Source organism: Nelumbo lutea, chromosome 2, assembly GCF_056320005.1.
Source record: "Nelumbo lutea isolate HS-2025 chromosome 2, American lotus-T2T, whole genome shotgun sequence".
NCBI lineage: Eukaryota > Viridiplantae > Streptophyta > Magnoliopsida > Proteales > Nelumbonaceae > Nelumbo > Nelumbo lutea.
In genome coordinates, this window is record NC_142685.1 from 9,716,228 (window position 1) to 9,742,582 (window position 26,355).

A 26,355-nucleotide genomic window follows, 5' to 3' on the forward strand; every position below is an offset into this window, starting at 1 on the left:
CCACTAGCTAAAAGCCTAAAAGTGCTTTAGATTTTGGTGTTGAGAAACTTAGGCCTAAGCATAAAAAAGATAAAATTCTGATACCACTATTTCAATGGCTTTGGCTCCAAAAGTCCTCTGCCAGTGATCATTTAGGATGATGAGCCCACCTCACATTCCAAAGATGGGTTGGCTGGGCTATTCTTCCCTCTAGTCTGTACTCTACAGAGATACAAGTACCCTCTTCAAAGATCAATCATTTATACTGTAGTGTTATCTTCAAGCCGTGTTGTAGTCCACAATACCCAATAAAAAGAGGAGACAAAATTGAATTGAACGTAAGCATTCAAAGAGATTATAATCTTTTCATATTTTTTTCCCTTTTTCCCCTTTATATAACTTTTATGTGAATGAGAAATGAGGGATGCTTAAAATGATTCAAGGTAAACAAATAGAAATGCTTCCTTAACTATAATAGGAAAATAATACCCACTAAATATTGGAATAAATACCCAACTACAGCAATCTTTTGTGCCCATGTTTTAAAAGAATAGGCTTCATCTTCCATCTTCATGCATTTCTCTTCTCCCCCCGTGGAATTTGACAGAGAGAAGCATTATTGGAGGCAGGTTTCAGACCACCAGCAATAATTGTTAACTATGAAGATTGGTCACTGAGAATCATTTAACTTGAAAAGACACCAGGACATTACGCTGACTTCGTCTTTGAAGATCCAAAAAGCTCTGAGTCCGTTTGATAGTATACAACATCTCCAGTGTCACTGACATAGTGATCTCGTCTCATACTCCCTATTAGATCTCCGATCAAGTGAAATGGTAGATGCCAAGACTTCCTAGGCTCCCGGTAATACTTCCCAAGTACAGGCTTTGCCGCCTTTGTCTGCAGGGTCACCGTAACAAATGATAAGAACCATTTTCCATTTCCTACTGAGTAATTGATTTCCATAGTTGCTTGTGAGAATTATTTGTTTGAACGAAAGAATTTAACACTTACTGCCTCAACCAGGTGATAGTGAGGGATTTGAGGGAAGAGGTGATGAATCACATGGGTCCCAATATCATGGTGAATGTTGTTAATCCAACCATAGTCACGATCAAGCGTGGTAAGTCCTCCCCTCAGATAATTCCATTCCTGTCACAGTCCAATACAAACCACTGGCTTAAATTAACATTTTAAATAAAATTCCATGCCTCTACAAACTTTTACACCGTCTCCTTAACAAGGTTGGAACTTTGACTATGTAAATTGCAGCTAAAAACACTAACTGAAACCAAAATTTTTTTAATGAGTGTTACGTATTACATTTAGCTTCTGCTTACAAGTTTTTTCTGTTAACAATCAATAAACAGGTGAAACATTAGAACAGAAACAATACCTTTCCACGGTACCATGGAAGTTTATCCTCATGGCCATGGTGATGCAAGTAAGTTACAATATCTAGCCACATGACAAAAATCTGCATTCAAAAGGCACAAGAGAAAATATTATGAGCAGAGACAATAATCCAGCAGGAATTCAAGAAACCAAAGAAATGCATCAATCAACCGTGAAGGAACTAAGCCTACCCAGTAGGGAACTCCATAGAGCTTAAGCATTTGGACCGGACCAATTACACAGGACAACCCCACAAGCAATGCCACCATTGCTACCCAACACACGGTGGATGTAATCACATCTTTCCTCTCGTTAGGAGCAAACAAGTCACTGTCGGGATGGAAGTGGGAACCCGTCTTTCCAGGACTTCTACTCCACTGTAACACAATCAATCACATAACAGAGAACAATAAAAAACACATCGGATTTCTGGCACTTCTATTCCACTGCACAAATGGATTTTGAACCAGCCAAGAAACAGGACACCTACCAGATAGAATGGATATGCGAACATGGGGAAAGGCACCATGAACCGCAATGTTCGAGTACTATCGTCCAAAGTTCTGTAAATCTTCTCGGTCAACTGCAAGAGAGGAGATAATCCAAATATAAATAAGAAAATCAGATTAGAAGACAAAGTCCGGATCAGCTGCACATGTTGCATTAAGCAATCAGTGTGTCAGGTATGCAGGACTTGGTGTAAAACTCAGTTACTCAAGAAAACAAAGGTGGAGAAGACATTAACAATAGAATTACTAACCGGGTGCCATGATTCGTCATTCTCAACGTGCCCATGGTTCTGGTGATGAGTCCTATGGCTGATTCTCCTGCAATGTTTATCAATGTACAATTCTGTTAAGAAACTGAACTTCCAAAGCTCATCTATGTTCATGAAATCTCTAAACAATCATGATATTCCCCCACAAATTGAAGAAACAGGCCATAAGAACATACCATCCATGGTAAGGTACAAGGATTGAGGAATGCAGGAAATGCCCAACCACACTATTTAGCTTTGGGTTGTTGGAAAAGCTGCCGTGACCGCTGCGCAATCCAAAAACTCGAATAAGGAAAACCATAAAAAGAGGGAATACAAGATATGGTGCTAGTTGCCTAGAATTACAAGAAAAGAATGAAAAAGAGGAAATCCTTTATCGAGTCTAACCAAGAGAGAGGTAGGAAATTACCAATCATGGCCGAGGACAAAGAGAGCCCAGAACATGGTTCCCTGTGCAGCCCAGTAAAGAGGCCAAACGACCCAATTGTTGAGGTAAGCCGCAGCTGCCGCCAAGCCGAAGACCACAACAACATCCCGGAGGACGTAGCTCATCGAGCGCCAAGGGTCCTTGATCCAACAGTGTTTCGGAATGGCAGCTCGGATGTCAGCCAATCGGAACGGGGGAGGCGCACCAGGATCAAACTTATCTTCTTTGTCGACCCCATTAATCCCATTGACGCCATTAATCTTCTTGGTTCCGCTGTCCTCATCCTCAACAGGTGCGACTCTGGCGGGAGCGCTTACCTTGAGTCCCCAATCTCTGTCCGTAGGCGCGCCTGAAACCCAAATCGGAGAAACATTGAGATCTATCCCACGAACACCGCCACCTCCTTTACACCCAGGCAAACTAATCTTGGTGGGGTTGTTGGAGAAAACTCCAGTTCTGGGCCGAGGAAAACAGCGAGGCAGAGGTCTTAGACCGCATTCTGATAAGACCCAGCTCGCCGCCATTGGAGAGCGAGACCCAGATGGAGAGCTCTAGAGATCTGTAGCTCTCCAACACGTATGGTTATAATAGATGTAGAGAAAAGATGAGGAAGCAGAGTCAATCTGGGGCTTGAGATACTTTATAGAAATTATTAAAGAAAAAGGAAAAATAATGCGAGGAGAAGAAGAGATAACACTGTGAAAGAAGATAGATTCTCTCCCTCTCAATCTTTAACAAGAACCTCACGTTTATGCTCCGTCGATTCACCTCTATCGTGGCCCTATATATATAGTATAGTTTTTGTTACTGGGAGACAGACGGAAAGGAGGAAGAGGAGGAGAATGGCTTCTTTAAGTGCAGCAGCCGTGACCTGAGGCTGAACCTGAACAGGTGGTGCAGGTGCTTACATGTGCGAACACCATGGTTGACACGTGTGTAAAACTAATACCTGCATATGTTTTTTCTTTGACTACATCCGTCCGCGCGAAGGATGACTGGACGGTGTGATGCGCACGAGTTTCAAATGGTGGGTCCCGTCCCGACACATGGAATAGCTGGCTGCATGGTCACACATTCACATACTCACATACTCCTGGAAAGTCTTCACACGAACCGGATACTATGCCCAGTCTGCCCAATCGGGGTTAGTGGTCGTGAAAGCAGGACAGGAGAGGATAGGTCGAAGAAAGTGGAGGGAGGTTCGTTGTCCATGTAGCTACCATTTGACGTTTTCCTTTTTCTTTTATTTCTTAGACCAACGTGAGTGACGCAGTTTGATCGCAGCCACCAGCCACAACTTTTCTTTTCATCTACATTAACATAATAAGAATTGTGTGGCTGCGATGTTACGTGAGTAGACGTGGCAGAGTTTGTGTGGATCTGCCCACTCCTTGTGAAGGCTTCTGTTCTGATAAAAAGACTTGTATACCCTACACCAAGAGGGATTCATTGAAACCGTATATGCTGCTCCTCACACCGATCACATGTACCAGTCACACATCTGAAACTTGTGTGGCTGGCTGTAAGGTCGGTGTGAGTAGGGGTGTCAATTGGACTGAATGTGGTTCAATCCAATCTAGTCCAATGTGAGTTCATTATAAATGGACCACATCCAATCCAATCCAATGAATGTTTTGAACCAGTTTAGATTGATCCAATTCAATGTCAAGACCGTTCAATCTGTTCAAATTCATTTTAATTTGGATTGGTTTCAACTCAAACCCAATTTGTTGACATATATTCTTATCTTATATCAATAAATCAGAGATTGGCTTAATCCAAGTCAATTTAATGTAAATTTGTTACAGAAGGGCCAAGTCCAATCCAATCTAATAAATATTTTAGACCGGATTGAACAGAATCCAATCCAAAACCGGTACATTGACACCCTTAGGTGTGAGTAGCATATCCCAATTCCTTGTTCAAGGAAAATGGGTGAATTCTACTCTGCTAACATGGGATCCATTTGTCTGTACCACGAATAATTCACAAGGAGTTGCATAAACAGGTAAACTCGTTTCTTTCACCGCATGGTGTAAACTGTACACTCGGCAGCCAATTCACATCTGCCCCCACAGAAAGAGACCCATAAGCATCTCACAGTACATCCCAACCGTATATTGGGAACATGCACGTTCTGTGAGGGGCAGATGTGAAACCCTCGGCAGCTTACGTACAAGAGGCAAAGAGGCTGCGTGTTCTTTTTAATGTAAACCCAACGAATTAAAAAAAAAAAAAAAAAAAAGGTTATTTGTATTCCTCCGTCTTATAAATTTTCATGAATTTATACAATTAAAAACAATAGGTGAGAGCAATCTATCACAATTGAAATGATACTATATTATAGTTGGAAGTTTGGGACAATACATGAGAGCAAACCATTAATTAACATATCACAATTTGGGACAATACAATTCAATACAGGAATTCGGATTTGTTCCTCACATGGTGATCCTCACACCACATTGCAGCTGTACATCCGAAACATCTTCCGTACTTGTATGTTGTCATTAAGGGGAGATGTTCCCGATGCACAGCTGGATGTGGTATGAGATCGATGCAAAGAGCAGTGTGTGAGGACTGAGGAGCATTATCCAGGTTATGGGTTTTACTACTTATTGATAAAAAATGTCCAGGCTTGGGTTTTATCTTCTAAATTTTATATTTTTTTAACTTATTTTTGTCCAATTATACATTTTGCACATTAAAAAAACCAGACAAAAAAAAAATTGGAGCCTAATACTTAGCAGCCCAAGCCCGAATTCGTGGGGCTCAAAATAGACTTAAGCCCAATTAAAATGGGCCAAGCTCGGCAAGCCCAACAGGCTAACCAGCTCATGAACAGATCCAAACACAATATACAATACATTCCCAACTTGAGTATTGTACTTATGCCCACCCAGTTTCAAATTGATCTCATCTCATGGTGAGATCTTATAAAAGTCAATAATAAAGTGCTAGGGCCTAGGGTCCACAAAGAAAAACATAGCCCATGGGGATGGGCGGTGAAGGGGAAGAAGGGAATTCCAATTCCATTGTACGGAATTGGACTTTGGACCTCTGAATCTGAGGCTTTGACCTCCTTCACCTGTTTGGTCGGTCCAGTCGTCCCATGCGACTCCGTGTATCACGAGCATCTCCTATACCTGCCTACCATCTCATGTCACGCCCATTCCAAGACAGAGTTTGGTAAGATTTGAATTTGGAAATTTGTCAATGGGGTTTATCGGGTCAGACCCAACCAGGCCCAGTTTTATTTTATTGGTCTTTAACAGTTTAACTTAGTAATTTGATAATAAATATTCTAATTTTGTTGCTAATATACATTTAGGACCCATAATAGGGACAGATAACTCAGAACAAGTATAGAAAAAGAATAAACAAAAATTATTTTGTTTACTGTTTTTCCTTCTTTGGTTGGTTGTTAAGATTCTTTTCTGACTCTTTTGTCCAATTCATTTATTTCTTTGTTACAAGCAGATGCTTAGAGCAATTCTATATTTCTTGCACAACAAGTTGGATACCCCACATGAATCCTTTTACAAAGAATAATTTAAGTGCATAAACTAAGACCAAAGAATTATTGTATAATAAGAGATCAAAGAATTAAGATCCCCGTCCGCCATTCCTAAATCTCATAGTAGGATTGAGTGCATGCTCTTTCCTTGTTTTGCATATATCACTTAAAAGGGTATATTTTAATTCAGTGTAAGAACATGTACAAATATTAAGTATGCATGATATAGGGTATTTAGATTTCAACTTTTATGACATGCACGGAATTCAAGACAAGCATCTTTTATATATATTTAAGTGGGGAAGTGGAGGAAATGTGGTATTTTTCTAAGTTGAATTACAGCTGAAAAGTGCAGTCATTGGAGGTGGGACATGACCCCACATCTAGGGTTTGGCTTGGGATTAAACAATGACCGTGTCTAGGGTTTTACAAATTTCTTTAGCATATTTAGTAGTCTTGCCAATACATGAAAGAAATATTAAAATGCTAGCTTTTCTGGATAAATCACAATAGCAAGTAATCATATTGTTTTGGTAAAAATATCTCCCAGGAATACCATAAGCTTTGGTCTCATAAAGATATAAACAAGATTGAAAACCAAAGAAGAGAAATAGAAAAACCAAAAAACACTCACCAATTTTTATTTTTCTTCATTTTCTCCTGTTATCTTTCCAATAAAATTCTCTTGGCATTGAAAAGCAAACGTCCATCATTTTCAGTAAGAAAATGACAAGAGAATAGGGGTTTTATTCTCCATTAGAAAATGTTTTATGCTGTTGTGTTGCCGCTCTCATGAGTGTGAGAAATACTTTTGCTCTTTTAAAACGTAGATACTTTCTTGATATAAATAAATATGAAAAAAAGAAAGACAGTAGATACTTTCGCTTATAGGCTTCTTGTTTTTTGAAATTTTTTGAACGTTGGATAAGATACTCGGCTTTAACATCGACCGTGAAAAGGTCAAAGTTACTTCCATGACCAAACCAGTTGAGAAAGGAAAAAGAACAAGGTAAAGGGGTTGTGTAATGGAGAAGATAAATAAAAAAAGGGAAATGTCTTGACAAAGGAGATAATCCCCTCCCCCCCCCCCCCAAATAAATTTTACAATCTTATTGTTTGCACTGAACTCTCAACTCTGAAAGTTCTGTTTGTTTGGAGTGCAAATTTCAAGTAAAATGGAGTGAATAATGGTACATTTTCAGTTCAGTTATTAAGCTCATTTGCTCTATCGATCTACTTGTAGGAACTTAAAATGGGAGGTAAAATTCGAGAGTTGCCACCGCCAAAGATTACAATGGCGATTGCTTGATTTGATTGACAACAACTGAGATCTAATAATCAAAACTCCCAAACAATTCCTACTCAAAAACAGAAATATCTCCGCATAAATCGTAAACCCACCAAATCATCATAATAACCAAACTAATCTATCCATCAAGTTCTTGTGGCGACAGAAGAGACGATTGTTGGACAAGAGTTGCATAGATAGAGAGGGAAGAAAATATTGAAGAGAGGGAGTAAAAATGTTCATTGGTTAACTATTCTCTCCTCTAAGATGGCTTCAAAAATTTTGCACTGCATGACTTTTTAAGATGCAAAAATTTGCAGTGCTTAGGGATGAAAAGCAAAAGCATGTAAGCCTGATCTGATTTTTCCACCAAAAAACATTCACAAATGCGCATTGACACACATATCGACATTTTTTCAAAGCACAAAAGCTTGGAAAATTAGTAAAAGAAACATCCGTTCTACTTCTACAACCAGAATTTGTGCGGATCGAAAAAACAGGAGAGAGTGAGAGAGAGAGAGAGAGAGAGAAGAGAGATGTTCAGCTTAATGTGTTTATTAGGAAATTTTAGCTATAGATATATAAGAAAAAATAGATATGGATTTCCAGAGGAGAAATGACCTGACTACGTTTGTTTTTTAATTTGTTTAAATGCAAAATGGGCAGAAAGTTTCACTCTGAAATATTTGAGCTATTTTTTCCTCCTTTTTTTACAATTAAAACATTGTTTTCTTCGCCGTTTACATCAAAATGAACTAATGGGGTAGGACAAAAAAAGAAGTTTTTGAAGGAAGAATATAAATAAATAGCAGAAATATTTCATTCTCAAATTTTTCATACCCATCATACATAGAGAAACAAATAAATGCGGTAGGTCTCTTGGAGAAGAAGAAGAAGAAACGCTCTACAGCTTCATATAAATCATAAAATGCACAATGCATGCGGAAATAAATAAATGCACGGGTAATTCAAAGGGCCCTCTATGGCTAAATTCAGAAATGCAGCCTGAATCGAGTCAAATGTAATTAATCCCAGCCAGATAGAGCTAGTTTAGGGTAGCTCACTGGTTCAAAAAGGAGAGAAGACATTAAAGGTACATGTAAAGAAAGAGAATAGTAGTTTGGGGCATTTGGCCAAAAAGAAGGCGTGCAAATCGTACCTGACTCCGGCATACTGCAGCAGCTACGATTTCTACTCGAAGCAAATCTCCTTCCAACTTCTGGATTTATTTGTTGCGCATCAGTTGGAGAGCTGAAGCCCTTGATTTATAGTGTGGGTGGAAAATCATAATAAAAAAATCAACAGTAGAAGAAGACGAGATGCTCTCGCATGGCCGTTTGCCTTTTTCGCTACGGAATCTGATGTCACCCACATGACGTGCTATATATAACTTAGGGCTCCATGAACCATTTCCATGGATCTCTGCACTCCGCGAATTTGAATCTGCGATGTAACCAAATACCCTCCATTTAATGACACGAGAAGCCGTGACCGTGAGTGAGGCCTGACCTTTTCTATTCGACGTGACTCACGTCCTTTATTACGTGGGGGATGCGATTAACGTGCAACCTCCCTTCCCAAAGTCCAAGTTAGTTGAAGGGGTTTGCCTGAAATAGCTCATATGGAGCAGACCTCAACCGCGATATACGATCTTCATTCGTAGCTACTCCTACTCATCAACTCCACTCCACACGATAGCTAAGTCATGGTGATCAGACTATTCATCAAACACCTCCTAGTCATACGTGAAATGCTCCAAAGTCATGAGAGGTTTTTGGGGTTAACGGGTTCCACCAACTAGAGCTGTTCATAAGAAGGCCCAGCCCGACCAAACTGATCCAACCCGAGTTGGTCAGGTTTTCATCAGCACCGGTTGATTTCGGGTTGGGCAAAATCATTAATCGATATATCAAGTCGGTTTCGGTTTTCTTATGTGAAAACCAAAACTGACCCGAACCAAACCGAACCAATTAGTTTTCTAGTTCGGTAGTTCCTAATTTCCTACTTAACTAGTCTTCTACTAGAACTAGAACAGCCCAATCTTCTAGTTACTACTTAACTAAATTGTATCTATCCTAATTTTTATAGTCTTTTACACCAAATAGGCAACCCATTAGGCAATTACAATAGAATTAGGTGTCCTTCTAGTTCTAAGCTTCTCTATCATTTTTGTACAGGAGCAAAACCGAAACTGACCCAAACCGACCCAACTTGACTCAAACCGACCAGGTCGGTTTTGCCTATCAGTGGGTCGGTTTTGGTTTCCACCTCATGTAACCCGACTAGGTCGGGTTGGTTGGGAAAACCCTTGTAAACCAACCCAACCCGACCCGTGAACGGCCCTACCACCAACCAACATTCTCCGTGTATAGTTTGGGGGCTATTAGGATTAGAAAATGTTATACCCGGCCCACCTTGAACTATGAATCTTTGCAATACATTAAATCTATATTTTGCTAAAGATAATTATATGGTATATTTATTTTTCGTTGGTTTACACTAATATTTTAAAAACCGATCCAGAACCACAACTGTTTTGGCCACCGGTTTTGTAGTCGGCTTCATTTAGTGCAAGGCCCGTTCAAACAGCCTTTACAGCCTTGCATCAGGAACATTTCCATACTTCTATACTTTATTTCATGGGGAGATATTCCCAATGCAAGGCTATAATGGTTGTTTGAACAGGCTTTGCACTGACTGAATCCCATTTCACCAATTATCGGTCAATGATCCAATCCTTTTAGTCCAAATGGATTTGGTCATTTGCAATTTAAAAGGTTAAAATAAAAAAGAATGGTCCAAAATTATTGCCTAGGTCAAATGGATCCATGATTTACATGATTTAACGAGTCAAGTCAACGACTCACAAACCAAGTCAATAATTTTTAGCAAATGAATAATTTAAAGATGAAACAGAACTGGTTGTGATGAAGGGTGATTTGGCGCGACCTAGTGAGAAGGGGACACGTAGACACGACCTGACTAAGAGGTGACAGCTCAGACCGACGAGCCTAGTTTGAAATAATTGAGCTCGAGAATTCAGCCACCTCGACATAAGGCTCACCTCGGCACAAAGCTCACTTCAGTATCGAGTCACCTCGGTATTCAATCCAGTTTGAAACTAAAAGATCGAAATATCAGCTCGGGACCAACAACTCGAATCGCCACGTAACTGATTCCCGCGTAACCAACCCCAGAGGTCTCTCCAACAGATTCTGAATCCCTTGAGATCATGATGAGCTAACAGATCCCGACTTTTTCGAGATCACGATGAGGACTCATCCCGACTCCACCAAAGTCGGAAGTGGAACGATAAGCCTTACCTGTATATTGCTCCTTCGGAAGTGGAACAAACTCTATCTCCACACTCCAGATATCCCAGGGCTCTTTCATGAGCTCCACGACTATGTCAGTATATAAAGGCACCAACCTCGATGGTGCAAGGCACGCATGATTTTTCTACTCTCTAGCTCTCTAGCTCTCTAAGCTCTCAAAGCTTTTCAGCTCGCATCAGTTTACTGACTTAAGCATCGGAGCGACCTTGTAGGACTAGCCACCATGGGTTCTCTGATCCTTTCTTGCAGATTCACTTAGCTCGCTGCCCGACTAGAAGCCAGATCATCCTCCAACAGGGAGTAGTCAGATCACGCAACATTAGATTGTTTGGCTAATTTTCAGTCCAAACAATCCAACCGCTTGGATCAATAATAATTCAAAAACCATGGTTCACGTTCTACAAGATATATTTGCCATTAAGACTTCAACAACATTAAGAATAGCAATTATGGTATACTATTCTATCATTGATTTGTTTTATTTTTTTGTAAAAGTTATACTGCACTTCACCTTAGAATTCTAAATTCTACTACATTCTATAACAATTAAAAAGTTTTAAATACCCCCACCTATAGGATCAATACCCACCTATGTATTATCATTAATTCTGAGCTGACACCTACCCCAATTATATGGTGGAGCTAAAATTTGTTGGGGTGGACCAATAAAAACCCTTATTTTTTTTCCAAAAAGTTTACTTCATGCATCACATAATTTGCCATTGATGTAAGAGTAGGGGCTGGGGGGAGAGAGGATATGATAAAGGCGGTTTAATTGTTATATGTACCACTTGAAACATTCAATATATTTATATTTGCATTAGTTTGTTAATTTATTTATTTATTTATAGGTACCTTTGTAAATTTGGGTGGCTAGTTGAGTTGGATTAGGGATGTAAAATTATTTTCTGTCGAACCCAAGGATTAGAATTAGGGTCAGGTTTGGTTTCAACAACTTGAATTGGACTAGAGTTAACTTCACCTTGATATGATTTTAAGGCTACAAATGGTATCTGATTGTTCAAATTTAAATTTGAATTCAATTCCATTAAGGATCAACTTATATATGCTCATATATATTTACAATTTCTATTTATTTATTCATAAAGTTTGTTTGATGAATATTGTGCTTTTGTCCATTTGTAATTTGAATTCAATATAAATTCAATGGATATGATCCAATTCAAATTCAAATATGAACAAATTGCAACCCTACCTAATTTTGCACCCCTAGTTCCAATTTCATCTCATGTGAAAAGCAGGGGACAACTCAATGTACTTGGGTTGGATTTGGGTTAGCTAGGGGTTTCAACAACTCGAGTTGGACTGAGGTGCTCATCTTGATCAAGCTTGTACCTCTAATTCTAAACTGCCAAATTTGATCATGGCTGTGCTGGGCTTAAGCTAGAAAACCTCTAGTTGAATTCATAGTTTAAAAGGCTATTGAAAGGCAACCCAATGAGGCATAACCCTCAAGGCAAGGCTTGCCTAAACCACATAACCCTAACCCTAAGTAACTTCACTATCTCTTTGTACCTTGGCTACGCCTATAATTCCACGGGTTGGATATACCAATCCTCCTTTTTAGTGACCATGCTCTCAACTACGGCTTCAAGTCTCCATCGAGTTCGAATTTGGTCCTCATAGAACCATCTTCACACTGTCTTCATTAGATTTTTACAGTCGTGTATTGAGAATATTTCCATACTTGTATGTTTAGAATCAAATCCCATTTTTTGTTTCTACCTTCAAAACACCTCAAGGCCTATTCCTTGCCTCTTTAATATCAATGGGGGCCCATTACCTTCGTCTTTGACCTTTTAACACTTTTGGTTTAATTAAAAGTTATGGACAAGATATTAACACATCGTAGGCAATTGGGAAACTATCGTTTGTGGATTTACTACCCACAAAGGAAGGATGGAAACAAGTTTGGTTGCGGGATTATAAAGTAATCCAACAACATTGACTAGAGCTGAAGGTGGCTAAAGATTCAACTGGTGTATATAAGTGTCCTTTTCCATAACGCAACAGAACTATTCAATTTAATCCAATGTTAACATAAAAAAAAAAAAAAGCAGATAGATTAGCAATTAGTCTGATTTTGATTTAGTTAGTTTATGGAGGATCATTTTTGCAGTTTAGGCTCGGGCTATTTCCTCTCTTGTTAATTTTAGTTAAGGTTTTTAAAACTGACCTGGAGAATGAACCAGTCAGGGGTCCGGTTCCTGGGCCGAATAGTCTAATTGTTCAAATTGAACGGTCGGCCTATTCTAACAAAAAAATTAAAAAATAAAAAATGGTCAAAACTGTTCGAATGGTTCGAATAATTAATCACCCGGATCAGCGGTTTGTTGACCAAAATCAACAGTTTTTTGAGAAAATCTAGTTTTGGGGAAAAACGAAACCGGTCACCTGACCAGTTCCCAGTTTTTCTGGTCCAGTCCGATTTTGAAAACCTGATTTTAATTTTCTGTTTGATAATGGTTAATAAATTTTGAGAGGATCACTCTTCTACCTGAACAAAGTTTGGGATAAAAAAAAAGGCTCAGCTTAAAAAAGAATACAGATGGGTTCAGTTTGGAAAGAGTACAAATACAAATATGTACATTACAAATACATAGAAAATATAGGATTTTGCATTCTATATATTTGTATTTATACTATTTTCAAAATGAGACTTAGGCTCAGTTTGGAAGGAGTATAAATACAAATATATATAATGCAAATACAAGTTTAAAACTATTTTATGTTTAATTTATATTTTTATTTCAGTTTTTTTTTTTTTTTACTTTTTTACTTATAAAAACACTAAAAATTGAAATTTAAGGCCAAAAAGGATTTTGTTTTGGCAAAAATAGTGAGGCAAGGCCCTTTGGTGTCTTAAAATGCATAGGTTTTGCACGTACTGTAATGTGTAACCCATGACCCAATTCAACTATCCACATGATGAATAGATTTTGACTAAATTAATAAGTTTTTTTTTTTTTTACCAATTTTAAGAAAACTCTATCCAAAATCAAGTTCAAATATATGATTGGAGTTCGACCATTGATGTCTCATGAAAACTCATAATTCAGGAATCAGGAGGAGCGTGGAGGTAGAGCCACTGAGTCCATCAGTTTAGAGACGTACAGTTTTTGTGTAAATGTTTTTAATGGGACAATCCAATCCATCTTATATTTCATGCATACATATCCTTGGGCGGACAAGTGGTTCATGCGCATCAACCAAAACATATTTCTATACTTGCAGCCAACGAGGAAAACGTTGTACTCCTTTCGAGTTATAACATATTTTCTTTATTTAAAAAATAAACAAAATAATAAGTTTATGGTTGTGTTTGTACTTTATTAGAATTTTGTGATATATGAATACAATCAACATTTATGTGTTATTTCGTTCAGGTAATTAGTACAATTATTTTTTTTATATTGTTACTAGTAATTAAGTATGTGTGTTGCATATGAATTTTTTTTCATTTTAATTACTTTAATTTTAGATATTGATGTATCGATTTTTGTTCATGTATCATTTTTTTGGCTAAGTACCTGGCTATTTGGTCTGCTCCCAAGTGGCCGATGACTCAAAGAGGCCAAAGTGGAGCTGCCTAGTGTAGTGCAATTCGGTTGCTCCCTACAGGAGACAGCCTGCTCATCTTTGTAGACGGCAGACCTGGTTGATTTGCAAGAATTGAATCAGGGAACCCGGGGTTGTTTACCCGGCAGGGTGACTCTGATGGCTAGGTTAGCACTTAGTTGTGAGCTGAAAATGATATCAGATTGTGAGAGAGTTAGAGAGCAGGGATTACACATACCTTCGTCCTTGGGTGTGAGGTTTATATATACTGGAGTCCTTGCAGGTTTGATGGAGTAATTCCCGGATCCCCGCTGTGATGGGATCTATTTCCGTGTTAGTTAGGGATAACGCCACCAACCGGTAAGGTTGCCCATTTCTACCTGAATCGGGGAGTGGGTGAGCTAATATAGTCGTTACAAGGTACGATCCCGTAAGACGCGGGGTACGATGGTGAGATCCTTGGAATTACCACGCGACAGTCGGTCTGACTGGAAAGTGAGTTGCCCGTGAGGTGCCGAGCTGCTTGGTGGCGAGTTGCCTATGAAGTGTCGGGTAGCTAGGTGCCGAGCTACTTATGAAGTGCCAGGCTGCTTGGTGGCGAGCTGCCTAGTAGCGAGCTGCCTGTGAAGTGTCGGGTTGCACCTACTTGTCATGAGGTGCCATGTGTCATAATGTCATTGGAGGGCCAAATCCACCCTCATCTGATATCACGGTAAGGATAGAAATTGAAAATTAATAAAAGTAACAATATGGTTAAAAATAGACTTAAATGTGTACCTACAAAAATTTTAAATTACAGTAACAATTATTATTATTATTATTACTACTACTATTACTACTACTACTACTACTCAATTTTATTTTCCATTTCTATTTTAAACAAAAATAATTTTTATTTAATATCATGATTATATAACATTATAAATGTTTTGAAATGTCTTTAACAAAACTCTGTATGTTTTTATCTTTTGTGTATATACATATTTTTTATTTATCACACTTATTTTTTGTTTAACATAATTAATATATATTTTTTTATATATTTTTTTGATTACTTGTATTTTTTATAATTTTTTAAATACTTATTATTTAACTATTATATCATCGATTAATCCATTTGACACAAACCACTAACCCACGACCAAAAAATAATAATTTGATTACATTTTCATTATTGATAAAATTATACCTTATGTATAATATTTATTTTTGTGATTCTTTGTATTTTCTATTTTTAAAAATTTTATTATTTGATTATGACATCATTTCATTTTTAGGTTGATTTTAATTTTTTTCATTCCATTTTCATCATTTACAAAAATACTTCTTACATTTCATATTTATTTTTGTTCATTACAATGAATATGACATATTAATGGCATGCCCAGTTTTTTTTTTGTATTATATATTTTAATTTTTATTACTTTTTAACTATGACATTATTTATTAACGGATTTGACCCCAAATGGTTGAGTTGCTTACCCACCATCGAAAGGGAAGAAAATGATTTTGTTTTCAAATTATTTTTTAAAATATTATTTTTATATTATTAAAATTAATGTTGTGGATTTAATTAGTAGAATTTAAATTTTATATTTCATTTTCATCATTAATAAAAATATTTCTTATTTATAATCAATGCTTTCAACTTGTTGTTGACCTGCCTGATTGAACCGTTTGAACTGTCACTCGGCCTTGATTCTAGGTTTAGTTCTATTGAAACCCCTTCTTTTAATTAAAAATCGTCTAACTTGTGCAATTCAACCATTAACCTATTCGACCCAGTAACTAAGTTGCAAGTTACACACTTAATTATGTGCAAACTTTTGGAAGTCATAGCTTTGCACTCCGATGTCCGATTTGGGTTATCTTTTTTTTTTTTTTCTTTTTTGAGTAACTTTTCAAGACCTATACGTTCTAAGGGTATTATGTGCCTTGCCTTGCTATTTTTGCGAAAAAAACACTTTTGGCCCCAAATTGCAATTTTTAATATTTTTTATAAGTAAAAATTTAAAACAGAATTAAAAAATATAAATAAATGTAACATAATACACATATTATATGTAAAACATAATTATAAAATCTATGTAAAACATAATAATACTATTTATTAATAAAATATGTATTTTCACACACACACACACACATAGTGTTGACGTAGAGCAGTTTGACTCGTTTGACCTTGACGGTCAAACCGGATACCTGTGACTCGAAAGAAAAAGTGGGTCAGTTTTTAAAACATTGTTTATCATACTTATTATTTAATTGTGGCAACATGGATCGGCTCATTTGACCCAAATGGTTTAATTTTTTACCACTACCTAGATGAAAACACTATTTTTTCTAGGTAGATTTTAAAAGTATAAGTTTTTATGTTATTGAAATTGTTAATTTATTATGTATGTATTTAATTATAGAATTTAATGATGAGAGGAAACAAAGAAGCCTTAAATATATGATTCAATGAAGGTGAATGCAAATTAATACATTGATGCTAGATTTAATGAGAGATAATTGAATGCATTGAATATCTTAAAATTAACTCTTTTCAACTCATTTAATATCAATAACCGAATATCCTATTTATCCTCATTTTTTATCAATAAATTTAAATATAGAGGGATAAATTTTATCTTCACAAAATTCCAGAAAAATTCTTGAGGTTATTTGTACTTTTTAAAGTAGTATAGATTAAATTTAATCTATACTAGAAAAAGGTTCCTTAATGTAATTATACATAAAAGTTGGACATACTCATGTGGCTTTAGTTGTAGTGTCTTTATACCATCAAAGTAAATAGTGAAAATACACGTACACATAAATCATACAATCAATTCTCACATATCACTATTCACAAAAAAAAGCATCCTCTTTTGCATTGTATATAAAAAGAATGGTATGATTTTGAAACCATACCGCCATTATTTAGAACCATAAACCTAACACTACCATTGTCTCAATTATCAGTAGCTAACACATGAAATGATAAAAAAGACAAAAAGAATTAAGGTCTCCTTTAATTTTTATGATATTTCCATTTGACAACCATGCCGGTCCAAACGGTTTTATTTTCCATTATTCTCTATCAGTCTCTAGTTGTTATACATGGTCCATTCTCCCCTTCATTTATAAACTAGTTAGGGAGGACCTTTGTATTGATTGATATTTTAGTGCAATGAAATCAATTTGAAGATTTCCTCTTTAGACATGTATTTACCCACTCTTAAAAAGGTGAAAATAGTTAATTCCACTTAAAAAAGAAAAAAAAATATTAATCTCTTCAAACATGTGATTATGTATAAAAAAACAAACTTTAAAAAGATGTGAGATCCATGTTTTATGTGTTTGATTAAATTTCCTAATTTAAATAAAAAATTTATTATAAAAACGTTCAATGATTTGAGTTCTATTCTTTTAGATGAAATTAGAAGGAAAATGCAGAATGTTCCATAAATAGAAGAATCCCAATACTGCTTATACATTTGATGATGCACGATCTGGAAGTTCTTAGCTGGAAGATGATCTAGAACTTAGTTGTGTAGCGAGCTGGACCAAGCTGCAAGGCAGAGGATAAGAGCACCTGGGGCGAGCTAGAATTTGAGTGCTAGAGAGCTTGGATGCAAGTAATTGCGTGTACCTGGACCATGAAAGGATTGATGCCTTTATATAGCTAAGTTATTGCGAGTTTCTCGGAATAGTTCCGAGATCCGCAGCCTAAATGGACGAGATCCATTTCCGCTTTTGTCGATGAGTAATGTATTAGTCAATGAACCTCATTATCGCCCCCCGATTCGAACGGGGAGAAGATAAGGCTTGCTGTTATGTACTATGATCCTATAATATTCGAAGCATGCTGGGAAGCTATTGGGATTTATTACGTGTCATTTCGATTTCCGGGCCCCAAATTCGATTAGCTGCCGAGGTGGTGTTATGCCGAGGTGACCTTATGCCGAAGTGACTTTATGTCGAACTCCGCATACCGCTAAGTAGACTCCCTTTACTGAGTTATCATCCTGCAGACAGATCATGCCCACATGACTTTTATTTACTAGATCATGCCAAATTACACCTCATCAACATCGATGATTCATTCATGCCATTGTTAAATCGGGCAGCTGATTCCTAATAATATGTGTTGATGAAAGGGAGTAACAAAGTAGTAGCAGCAACATGTTACAAACTCCAAGTTAAGCAAGCCTAATGGGAAGCACTTATTCCAGGTCTTTAGGAAGCAAAGAAATATAAAAGATATGGTGGTATTTTGTGATGCTTTAGCCATTGTAGACATCATAAATAGTATTACTAGTACATATATAGAGAATTAGAATTAGAGATGCAATGGTGGACCTACAAAAACACTTTGACAGATATAAAATACACCATATAGAGAGGCAATCTAATAAATTAGATAGCTCATGATTTGGCTACTAAAACTTGTAGGAAGGGAGAATAGAGCTGATAATATAAGTTATTGTTTTTGTTAGATTAAAAAAAAAAAAAACTAGAAGGAGACTTGTGCCATGCATGGGTTAATGTTAAAATTAACCGAATTGGTTGTGGGCGAATTTAAATGGCCCCATATTTAACTTTTTATTTTTAAAATAAAAAAACAATTTTGTAAAGAGATTGGGAAGCAATATGAAGATTATGATGTGGAGAGCTGCATTTTAGAATATAATATAGATAGGTTATCAGTTATAAATGAAACATGATTTAATTTTTAAAATAAGGAACTCAATATATATATATATATATATGTGAGTGCCCCAAATCCAAACTGTCCTTTGGGCCTAAAAATTCAGACCCTGAGCTGAAGTGAAATATCATTTTCCAATTAAAAAAAGAGTCATTTTCTAGTGAAATGATGAAAGGGAAAGAGAAACGGGGTATCCTTGAACAGTAATGCGGGCCAAAAGGGTTTTATTGCTCATCATGCTTTGTCAGTATATAATTGTTGTAGGTGGTCCCTTCTTCTCCAGCGCAGGCCTTAAAAGAAAGTACATGGACCACAGTTGCCTTATATATATATGAAAATTTAAAAGCTCAATGGTCCAACCGGCTGGTTCCGTGGCTGTACATCAAAACTATCATCTCCCACCTACCCTTCATTGATGTGATTAATCCAATTATGGGTTGTGTTTTGAAATCGAATTGGTACTATCGTTTTGGTTTTTTGCTTTTTGATTTTGTTATATTTATAATATATATTATAAATAAATATAAATATTGGTTTGATTAACCGTTAATTATTTTTTAGGTTAATTAAAACCAAACTGATCCTTCAGTCTTTCAGTTTTTATGAATACCCCTAAATTGTTCAATCGCACTTAGGATATTAAAAATTTAAAATGGTGGTTGTAAAACAATAATAGTCGGTCCAAGTTGAAGTTGTCAATCCTATAATCCGTCCTATTGGATTTGCAACATGTGGTCAATTGTCTATGGAAAGTTATGTTATATCTGGATAAATCTTATGATTTGAATAATGACCATCCCACAAGGGGAGCTATGATCGATGCAGAAATTAGAACCCTCATGGGGGCCTGAAGGCAGCTTTACAGAGAAATACTACAAAGCTGATAGATGATACATAGTGACTCCCTGCAACTAATCAATTTTTTGAACGACAGAAACAAACCAAGCACATGGACTGAGCAGCTTCACTGCAACTAATCAATTTTTTGAACGACAGAAGCAAACCAAGCACATGGACTGAGCAGCTTCACTGCACTGAACTTAAGAAGCTTTTGTCACCTTTTGATTCACTTAAAGTGTGTACATATAAATAGGGAGTTTATAAATCAGCTGCCTGCTCATATATGTAAAGGACAGCTTAACCTCCATTATATCTCCTCTCTAACTCCCCATGTACGGTTATTTTCTGCTATTAAATGAAAAGATCTTTTTGCCAAAACACACAAAAAAAATCCATGTAAATTGTAAAGCAGTTTTCAGGCTCCTAACAGTACTCCAATCTTTTGAAGACATGTTTGCAGAAGCTAGCGATTATTTCAAATGAAAAAAAGATCTTCCATTCCTCTTGGGTGTCTATTCACTAAACGTTTGTATTTAATTTGTTTTTAAATTCGAAAAAACAATAATAAATTCATTTATTGACATTTAGGCACCACATCATCAAAATAGTGAATAAATGCCTGCCCATTAAGGAGAGCACTAAAATGAAGCTTCCCCAAATGGTAGGTGCACACATAAATCAATGCATGCTTTTACAAGTCTCTATGCGTATGGATCTACATAATGAGGAAAATGCCGAAATGGTGCCTATGTGGCAGCATTTATTCGATAAACGTTCACAGTTCCAAACACCACCAAAATGGTTTAGGTACATATTTAAAAGCCGTTATTGGGGCATTTACAAGCACATCTTATCCTATCAGTGGCCTGTGGATACGTTTCAAAAGGTTTAAAAAAAAATAAAGTGTGAGGTCCAAAGTACAAATACACCCCTTCTACCGTATCAGGTGTATCAATACTTTGAACCTTGCTTAAAAAGACAAAAAGCCAAAAAGAAACGCCGCTCATAAACAAAAGCTCAAAATTGGCCATATTTATTTATGGGTAAAAGACTTAAAACTCTCAAACTCTTTTTAAAATGAACTAAACCTCCGCTATCAAGTGAAGTTTACCTCTCCAGTTAAGATCAGCTTGTGTGTATGTGTAATGTGTGTGGATGAAATTTTTTCAGAAACCCAACTTTGCCTTTTCATGATTTATTGGTTTTTGTCTCTCTTTATTCTACCTTCTTTAGATCACCTGAACTCAAAGTTCGTATTTCCCTACCTTTTCTTTCAAACCAAAGACAGCATAAATGTTTCATCAGACTTTTCTTTTAGGTAGCTCAGATTACGTTTCAGGTATTAATAGTTAAGGTGCTGATGAGCGTTGGCCCAGGTGAGAAGATTAATTTACAGTTTCTGAGAGGTAATTTGTAGAAATCATTAAATTGGTCTGTTTACCGCATAACGCACGAGAGTTGATCAAGTGGTCGAACAGGATGGTAGGAAGGGAAGAATCGTCCAGATTTGAGCAATTGTATGAGAAGGGGCATGAGTGAGGGCTGAGGAGTTGGCTAAATCGGGTTTTGATGTCTATTAGATGCGAAGAAGATAAAACGTTCAATGGGATATAATCACCTTGGAAAAGAAAAGAAGGAGCAGGCAGGCAAGGTTCAAAGTATCGACGTATCATTTTGGGACCCCTCCGATACGCCCCTACAGTGGGTGTATCGGGGGGTCTGACCGGTTCAGGGGTGGAGGAGCCCTAAACCGGCCCCCCTGAACCAGTTGATTTCCCTAATATGCCCCTACCGGTGTATCGTGCGTATTGATATTTTGAACCTTACAGGGAGGAATCCTTTACAAGTGTGAACTCTGAAGCTCCTAGGAGGTATATATATGTAATATAATTATATAAAATTTGTAATTAATAAATTGGATATTTTATATTTATATAAATTTATTATATACAAATTAATGTAAAAGTAAATAAGTAATTAAAAAAACCCATATATTGTATCGAATGGAACAAAAGAGAAGGAAAATTAAATATTATTTAAATAATATTAAAGTATTATAATAACGAAGGAAAAATTAGGACAAATCTTCCATAACAGAAATAACCGTTCTTATACCATTATAATGCTGTTATAAAATAAGGGTCATAGAAGGCCCTTAAAAACCATGGAGATCATCATTTTCTATTTATTTGACAAAGACCTGAAAAATCAATGAGACTATAACTTTATACATAGATATTTGACTGTAGCATACATGAGCAGAGTTGATATCTGAAACAAGACCCTACCCTCATTTCATGGTTCAGTATGTAATCGCCATCCTCGAGATTGATTTGAGTTCTTTCCACTGATCCCTGACAACTGCTTTAGATTGGTCAGAGCATCCTGAGCGTACCTCTTTGTGTTGGCATTTCCATGTTTAAAAGCTTCTACCAATGCCCTGACAAGAGTCTGATTGCAGGAGTGCCGCTGGGCATGGCTGTCTACTCTCAAGACCCTGTCTACAATCAAAATTGCTTTCTCTTGAAGTTCCCCTGGACGGACTTCTGTGAACAGATCGATCACAGCATCAATCACGCCTAGTTTTTCAAGTTCATCAATAGCCCGCTTGAGACCATGAGAAGTATCACAAAAAACAAGAGTGGAAAGCGCCTCTACTGCAGCAATTTGAACACTGGTGTCTTGATCTGTCAGAAGATCAACAAGAAGCTTAATGCAATTACCCTTCAGCAAGCAAAACTGGCTGTCATCTTCACATGACACATTGTGTATGGGACAAGTTGTTGGGACCATAGTTGCCCTTCCACACATGAACGTCAAGGAGGAGCAGAACCCATTTGGAGGCTGTGGTTCTGAGTCCCTGGATGCGGCTTGTACCCTCCCATACTCAGACAAGTACTTCAAACCACAAGCAGCTCGCTGCTTCACTCTTGAATTTGAGGGGAAACTAAGCTGTTCACAGAATATTGTCATTAGCCTATGCTCTTGAACCATGCTCATGATTGTTGGATCAGGGCTCTTTGAGAAATGAAGTAAGAGCCCAACAAGCCCTTCCACCATTCTTGATGTTGGCCTGGATGTCCTCCGAAAAGAGCTATGGCGGTGCTCTCTGAGAGCAGTGACTATCCATCCAACAAGACTGATTTCTAGGATTGTTTTCACCTCATCATCTGATAATGGTATGTTGGCAAGTATGCATGCAGCCTCAGATCTCTCACCATCTGAACATTGGTTGTCCAATAGCTTGTTTTTGAATAATGGAAGCTTGTTGGATTCTCTCAGCACGGTAACCAGAACTTGGTCCAACCTTTCTGAGAGGATTCTTGTAAGCCTAAAAGAAGAAATCCTATGATCAGTTTCTTGGTGTTCAAGATGTTGTATAATTGTCCTAATGCCATCAATTGATTCTATACGTCTGGCCACTGATTCTGCAAGACAGAGCCCCAGTCAGCACATGATAAACAGGCTTAAGGATAATATTTTAGCCAACCCCATATGGTTGGAATATGGCTTTGATGATGATGAGACGGTAGTTTATGGACTATAGATAGCATGTTTGAAAGGAACAAGTATAATGCTGCAAATATGGGTGATGCTAAAATAGAATGTCTAGAAACAAAGCATGAAAAATTAAAATATAATGGCAATTCTATTCAAGTAGTCCTACTTAATAAGACAACTTGTGTAGTCATATATCAAAGAAAAATCAACTTTAGCTGGGTATTACTCCAGAATGGCAAGAAAGTAGGATTAGTGATGCATTGTTTTCATCAACAAATCAAAGTGGAATAAGGAACCAAGCTCATTTAGCAAGAGCTAAACCAACAGGGATTTATTTTACAGCTAAAAAGAGGATTCACCCAATTCTCTTTCATGTACCTTGAGTTTCCAGTAAAATGATCCATTTTCTGGCTAACTGGGTTTTATTGAATCATCATGTTATGTACTGAAATAATGAAAATAAACTAAGTGTGATGAATGAATAAAGGTTTACCTGATTCTTGCATTAAACATCACAGAAAAGGAACAAAATATAGAGAGAAAAAGTAAAGAGAATGTCCAAGCCTAATAAATAATAATGATAATAGGGCAAATTATTTAAAGTACCCATGAGGTTTTGGAAACCCCCTTCAACCACTTCCCCCACCTTGAGCTTGAAGCCCTCTAAGAAACCCCCTTTGACCACTTTGCTCACCATAGTATTTAGAGCCTTTGTTCTACAAAATACAAATGAACAGCAAAGGAAACAGTGGGTCTCCTAATCTGATTCGCCTAGAGCTACAGAACCTTCCTGTTGGATTGCCAGTTATCATTACTGAGAAGCTTGTTGTGGTGACATACTTTCATCCGGTTTCTCCATTTCCTGCCAAAGTTGAATCTCTCATGCATGTAAACCAAAAAGCCCCAGTTTACATGATCATAAGCCTTCTCCAAGTCGACTTTAAATAGCACTTCTTCCCCACTCCGCCTTGAATCAAATTAACTCGTTTTCCACCAGCACCCCATCAAGAATTTGTCTCCCATCCACAAAAGCTCCCTGATTTTCTAAAATTTCCATCCATATTGTCCAAACCACTAAAGCTGGTCCTACTCCCCAAATAACCTTGCCTTTTTTAGAAAGACCTTTCAGCTGCCAACTCCTTAGAACCACCAATAAATTTTCTGGAAAACAAAAATGAATTTCAAACAGCCCCCCAAAGGTTTCTCGCAACTCTCAGTGAATCAGCAAATGATCTGAATCTTCAGAAGCTCCCCCACACATTACACATCTGCTAGGCAGCACATTCAGCCTTCTCCTAGCCAAGACATCCGCTGTCAGACACTTACCCAGCACTGCCACCCATTTTGGACATTCAGCACTGTCAGACACTTACCTAGCCAAGACATTCAGCCTTTTGGAGGAACTGCAGTATCCACATTTTGGCTACTGGGAAGTCCATCATCTCCACCTTTGTGAGCATATTGCAAAAGGAACTGACTGAAATTACCTTCTTTTTCCCATATCTAGAATCTCTTATCCCTGCTCATACTATCGGGTGTAATGGCAGAGATTTGCTGCATCAGCTCCATCCACATCTCAACCTTCCAGTCACTTAGATTCCTTCTAAACATAGGGCACCAAACTACTTAACCTCCTATCCAAGAAAAGGCTTTGGCAACAAGACACTCCTCATTTGAAATTTCCTTCACCCCTTCAGCTCTATCTCCCCTCTCTATTGTTTGCATCCATTCATTCTGTTTTGCCTGCAACCCTCCAAATGTTTATTAGCTCCACCACTTCAATTCTGACTTCATAGACCTAGGAAAGCTTATTAATAACAAAATCTAAGATACCCAGTTTTGGATGCAGACATGGATACAAAGGAAATGGGTACACAACTATCTATTTCCTAAAACCCAGAACATGGATAGACTAAAAAATATCCAAGACACATATACAGTTAAGGGTATTCCAGTTAATATGCTAATATCTTGTTTGTGTACCTAGTTTATTAAGCCAAGAGTCATTTCTCAATACTATCTTGCCAAATTTAATTAAACTTCCAACAGATGCAAAATTTTAATGGTATGATTTGTTAAAATATGACATTTTATAAGTGCTAACACTACAAAGTGTAGTCAAAAGGCCTCCATGCAGTACTTGGTGTTGTATTAGGTGCATATCATGTCCAATAGCAATTTGCCAGGCATGTATCTAGGTATTGTCGAACAAAATAACTATCCAAACCATTAGGTCTAGTTGTGAATGGGCTTATGGGAAATTCCCTGAGAACCAAGCTCCTGGCCATGATGCAGCCATAGTTTTCAAGGTACTGAGGCAAGGATTGGTGACAATGGGGCACCTTGTCGCCTAGTCATCTAGATAAAGGATTTTTTTTTTTAAATAAAAATCATGAATCCTGGGGAAGTTTCCTAGGTTCTGTAACAACCAGCAATCATATTTCACTAGTAATGATCTATAATCTTCATAAAAAGTATAAAATTCATATTAAAAGGACATATTCATGGAAAGAAAACAAAGAAAAAACGAAAAATCAGAAAATATAGGAGATGAGCCCTATTTTTTTCCTAGAAAAAGAAGAAAATGTGTTGATTGGACAAAATTTTAAGTTCTTTGCTTATCAGTTCAGGTCTGTGCGATGCACGGGGTATTTGATATTGATGGTGATGTTTGACTATGTTATATATTGGGTATAGATTTGTAATTTATGTTATTTTCTTCAATTTTTATGATTTTCTATTTTTTTTTGTAAAATTTCTATGTATTTCTTTATTTTTTATAATTTATATTATTATGTGTTTTTTCATAATTATTTTGCAATAACATATATATATAATGGGAAAAATATAAAGTTGAGGGTAACGTTGGAAAGTAAAATTAGAGTGTTTTGACCAAACCAATTGCACCATTCTCATTTTTCAGTATGATATATAAGTTTCTATGATTTTCTACATTTTTTTGTAAATTTTCAATGTATTTATTTGTTTTTTGTAATTTATATTGTTTTCTTCATTTTATG

The 26,355-nt window shown here is 36.9% G+C and overlaps 2 protein-coding genes across 3 annotated transcripts in view; both read right to left on the reverse strand.

Annotated features, from left to right (window-relative positions):
- Positions 1–306: 306 nt before the first annotated feature.
- On the reverse strand, positions 307–9,117 carry LOC148868468 (omega-3 fatty acid desaturase, chloroplastic-like). Of its 2 annotated transcripts, XM_088971359.1 has the most exons (9): positions 8,544–9,117; positions 2,562–2,928; positions 2,329–2,418; positions 2,135–2,201; positions 1,865–1,957; positions 1,566–1,751; positions 1,376–1,456; positions 994–1,131; positions 307–879 (listed from the first exon to the last, which is right to left on the reverse strand). In XM_088971359.1, exons 1-9 carry the CDS (start codon positions 8,554–8,556, stop codon positions 688–690), a joined length of 1,227 nt encoding a protein of 408 aa, XP_088827485.1. In that variant the 5' UTR covers positions 8,557–9,117; the 3' UTR covers positions 307–687. The 2 variants fall into 2 exon arrangements, with proteins under 2 accessions (XP_088827485.1, XP_088827483.1); XM_088971357.1 differs by lacking the exon at positions 8,544–9,117 and having other exon boundaries at positions 2,562–3,455.
- A 12,808-nt stretch (positions 9,118–21,925) lies between these two features.
- Positions 21,926–26,355, reverse strand: part of LOC148868469 (U-box domain-containing protein 44-like) — a 30,177-nt gene continuing 25,747 nt past the window's right edge. The window contains exon 5 of the mRNA XM_088973263.1: positions 21,926–23,262. Coding sequence (XP_088829389.1) covers positions 22,130–23,262 — 1,133 coding nt within the window. The 3' untranslated portion in view covers positions 21,926–22,129. The remainder of the gene's footprint in view (positions 23,263–26,355) is intronic.

Bases quoted from the DNA above. Each gene is read 5' to 3' on its own strand.
- LOC148868468 (XM_088971357.1), bottom strand. From the start codon at position 3,103: ATGGCGGCGAGCTGGGTCTTATCAGAATGCGGTCTAAGACCTCTGCCT. The intron at 1,958-2,134 runs GTTAGTAATTCT...CCTCTCTTGCAG, and splicing joins ATGACGAATCATGGCACCCG to TTGACCGAGAAGATTTACAG. The intron at 880-993 runs GTAAGTGTTAAA...GTGACCCTGCAG, and splicing joins ACTATCACCTGGTTGAGGCA to ACAAAGGCGGCAAAGCCTGT.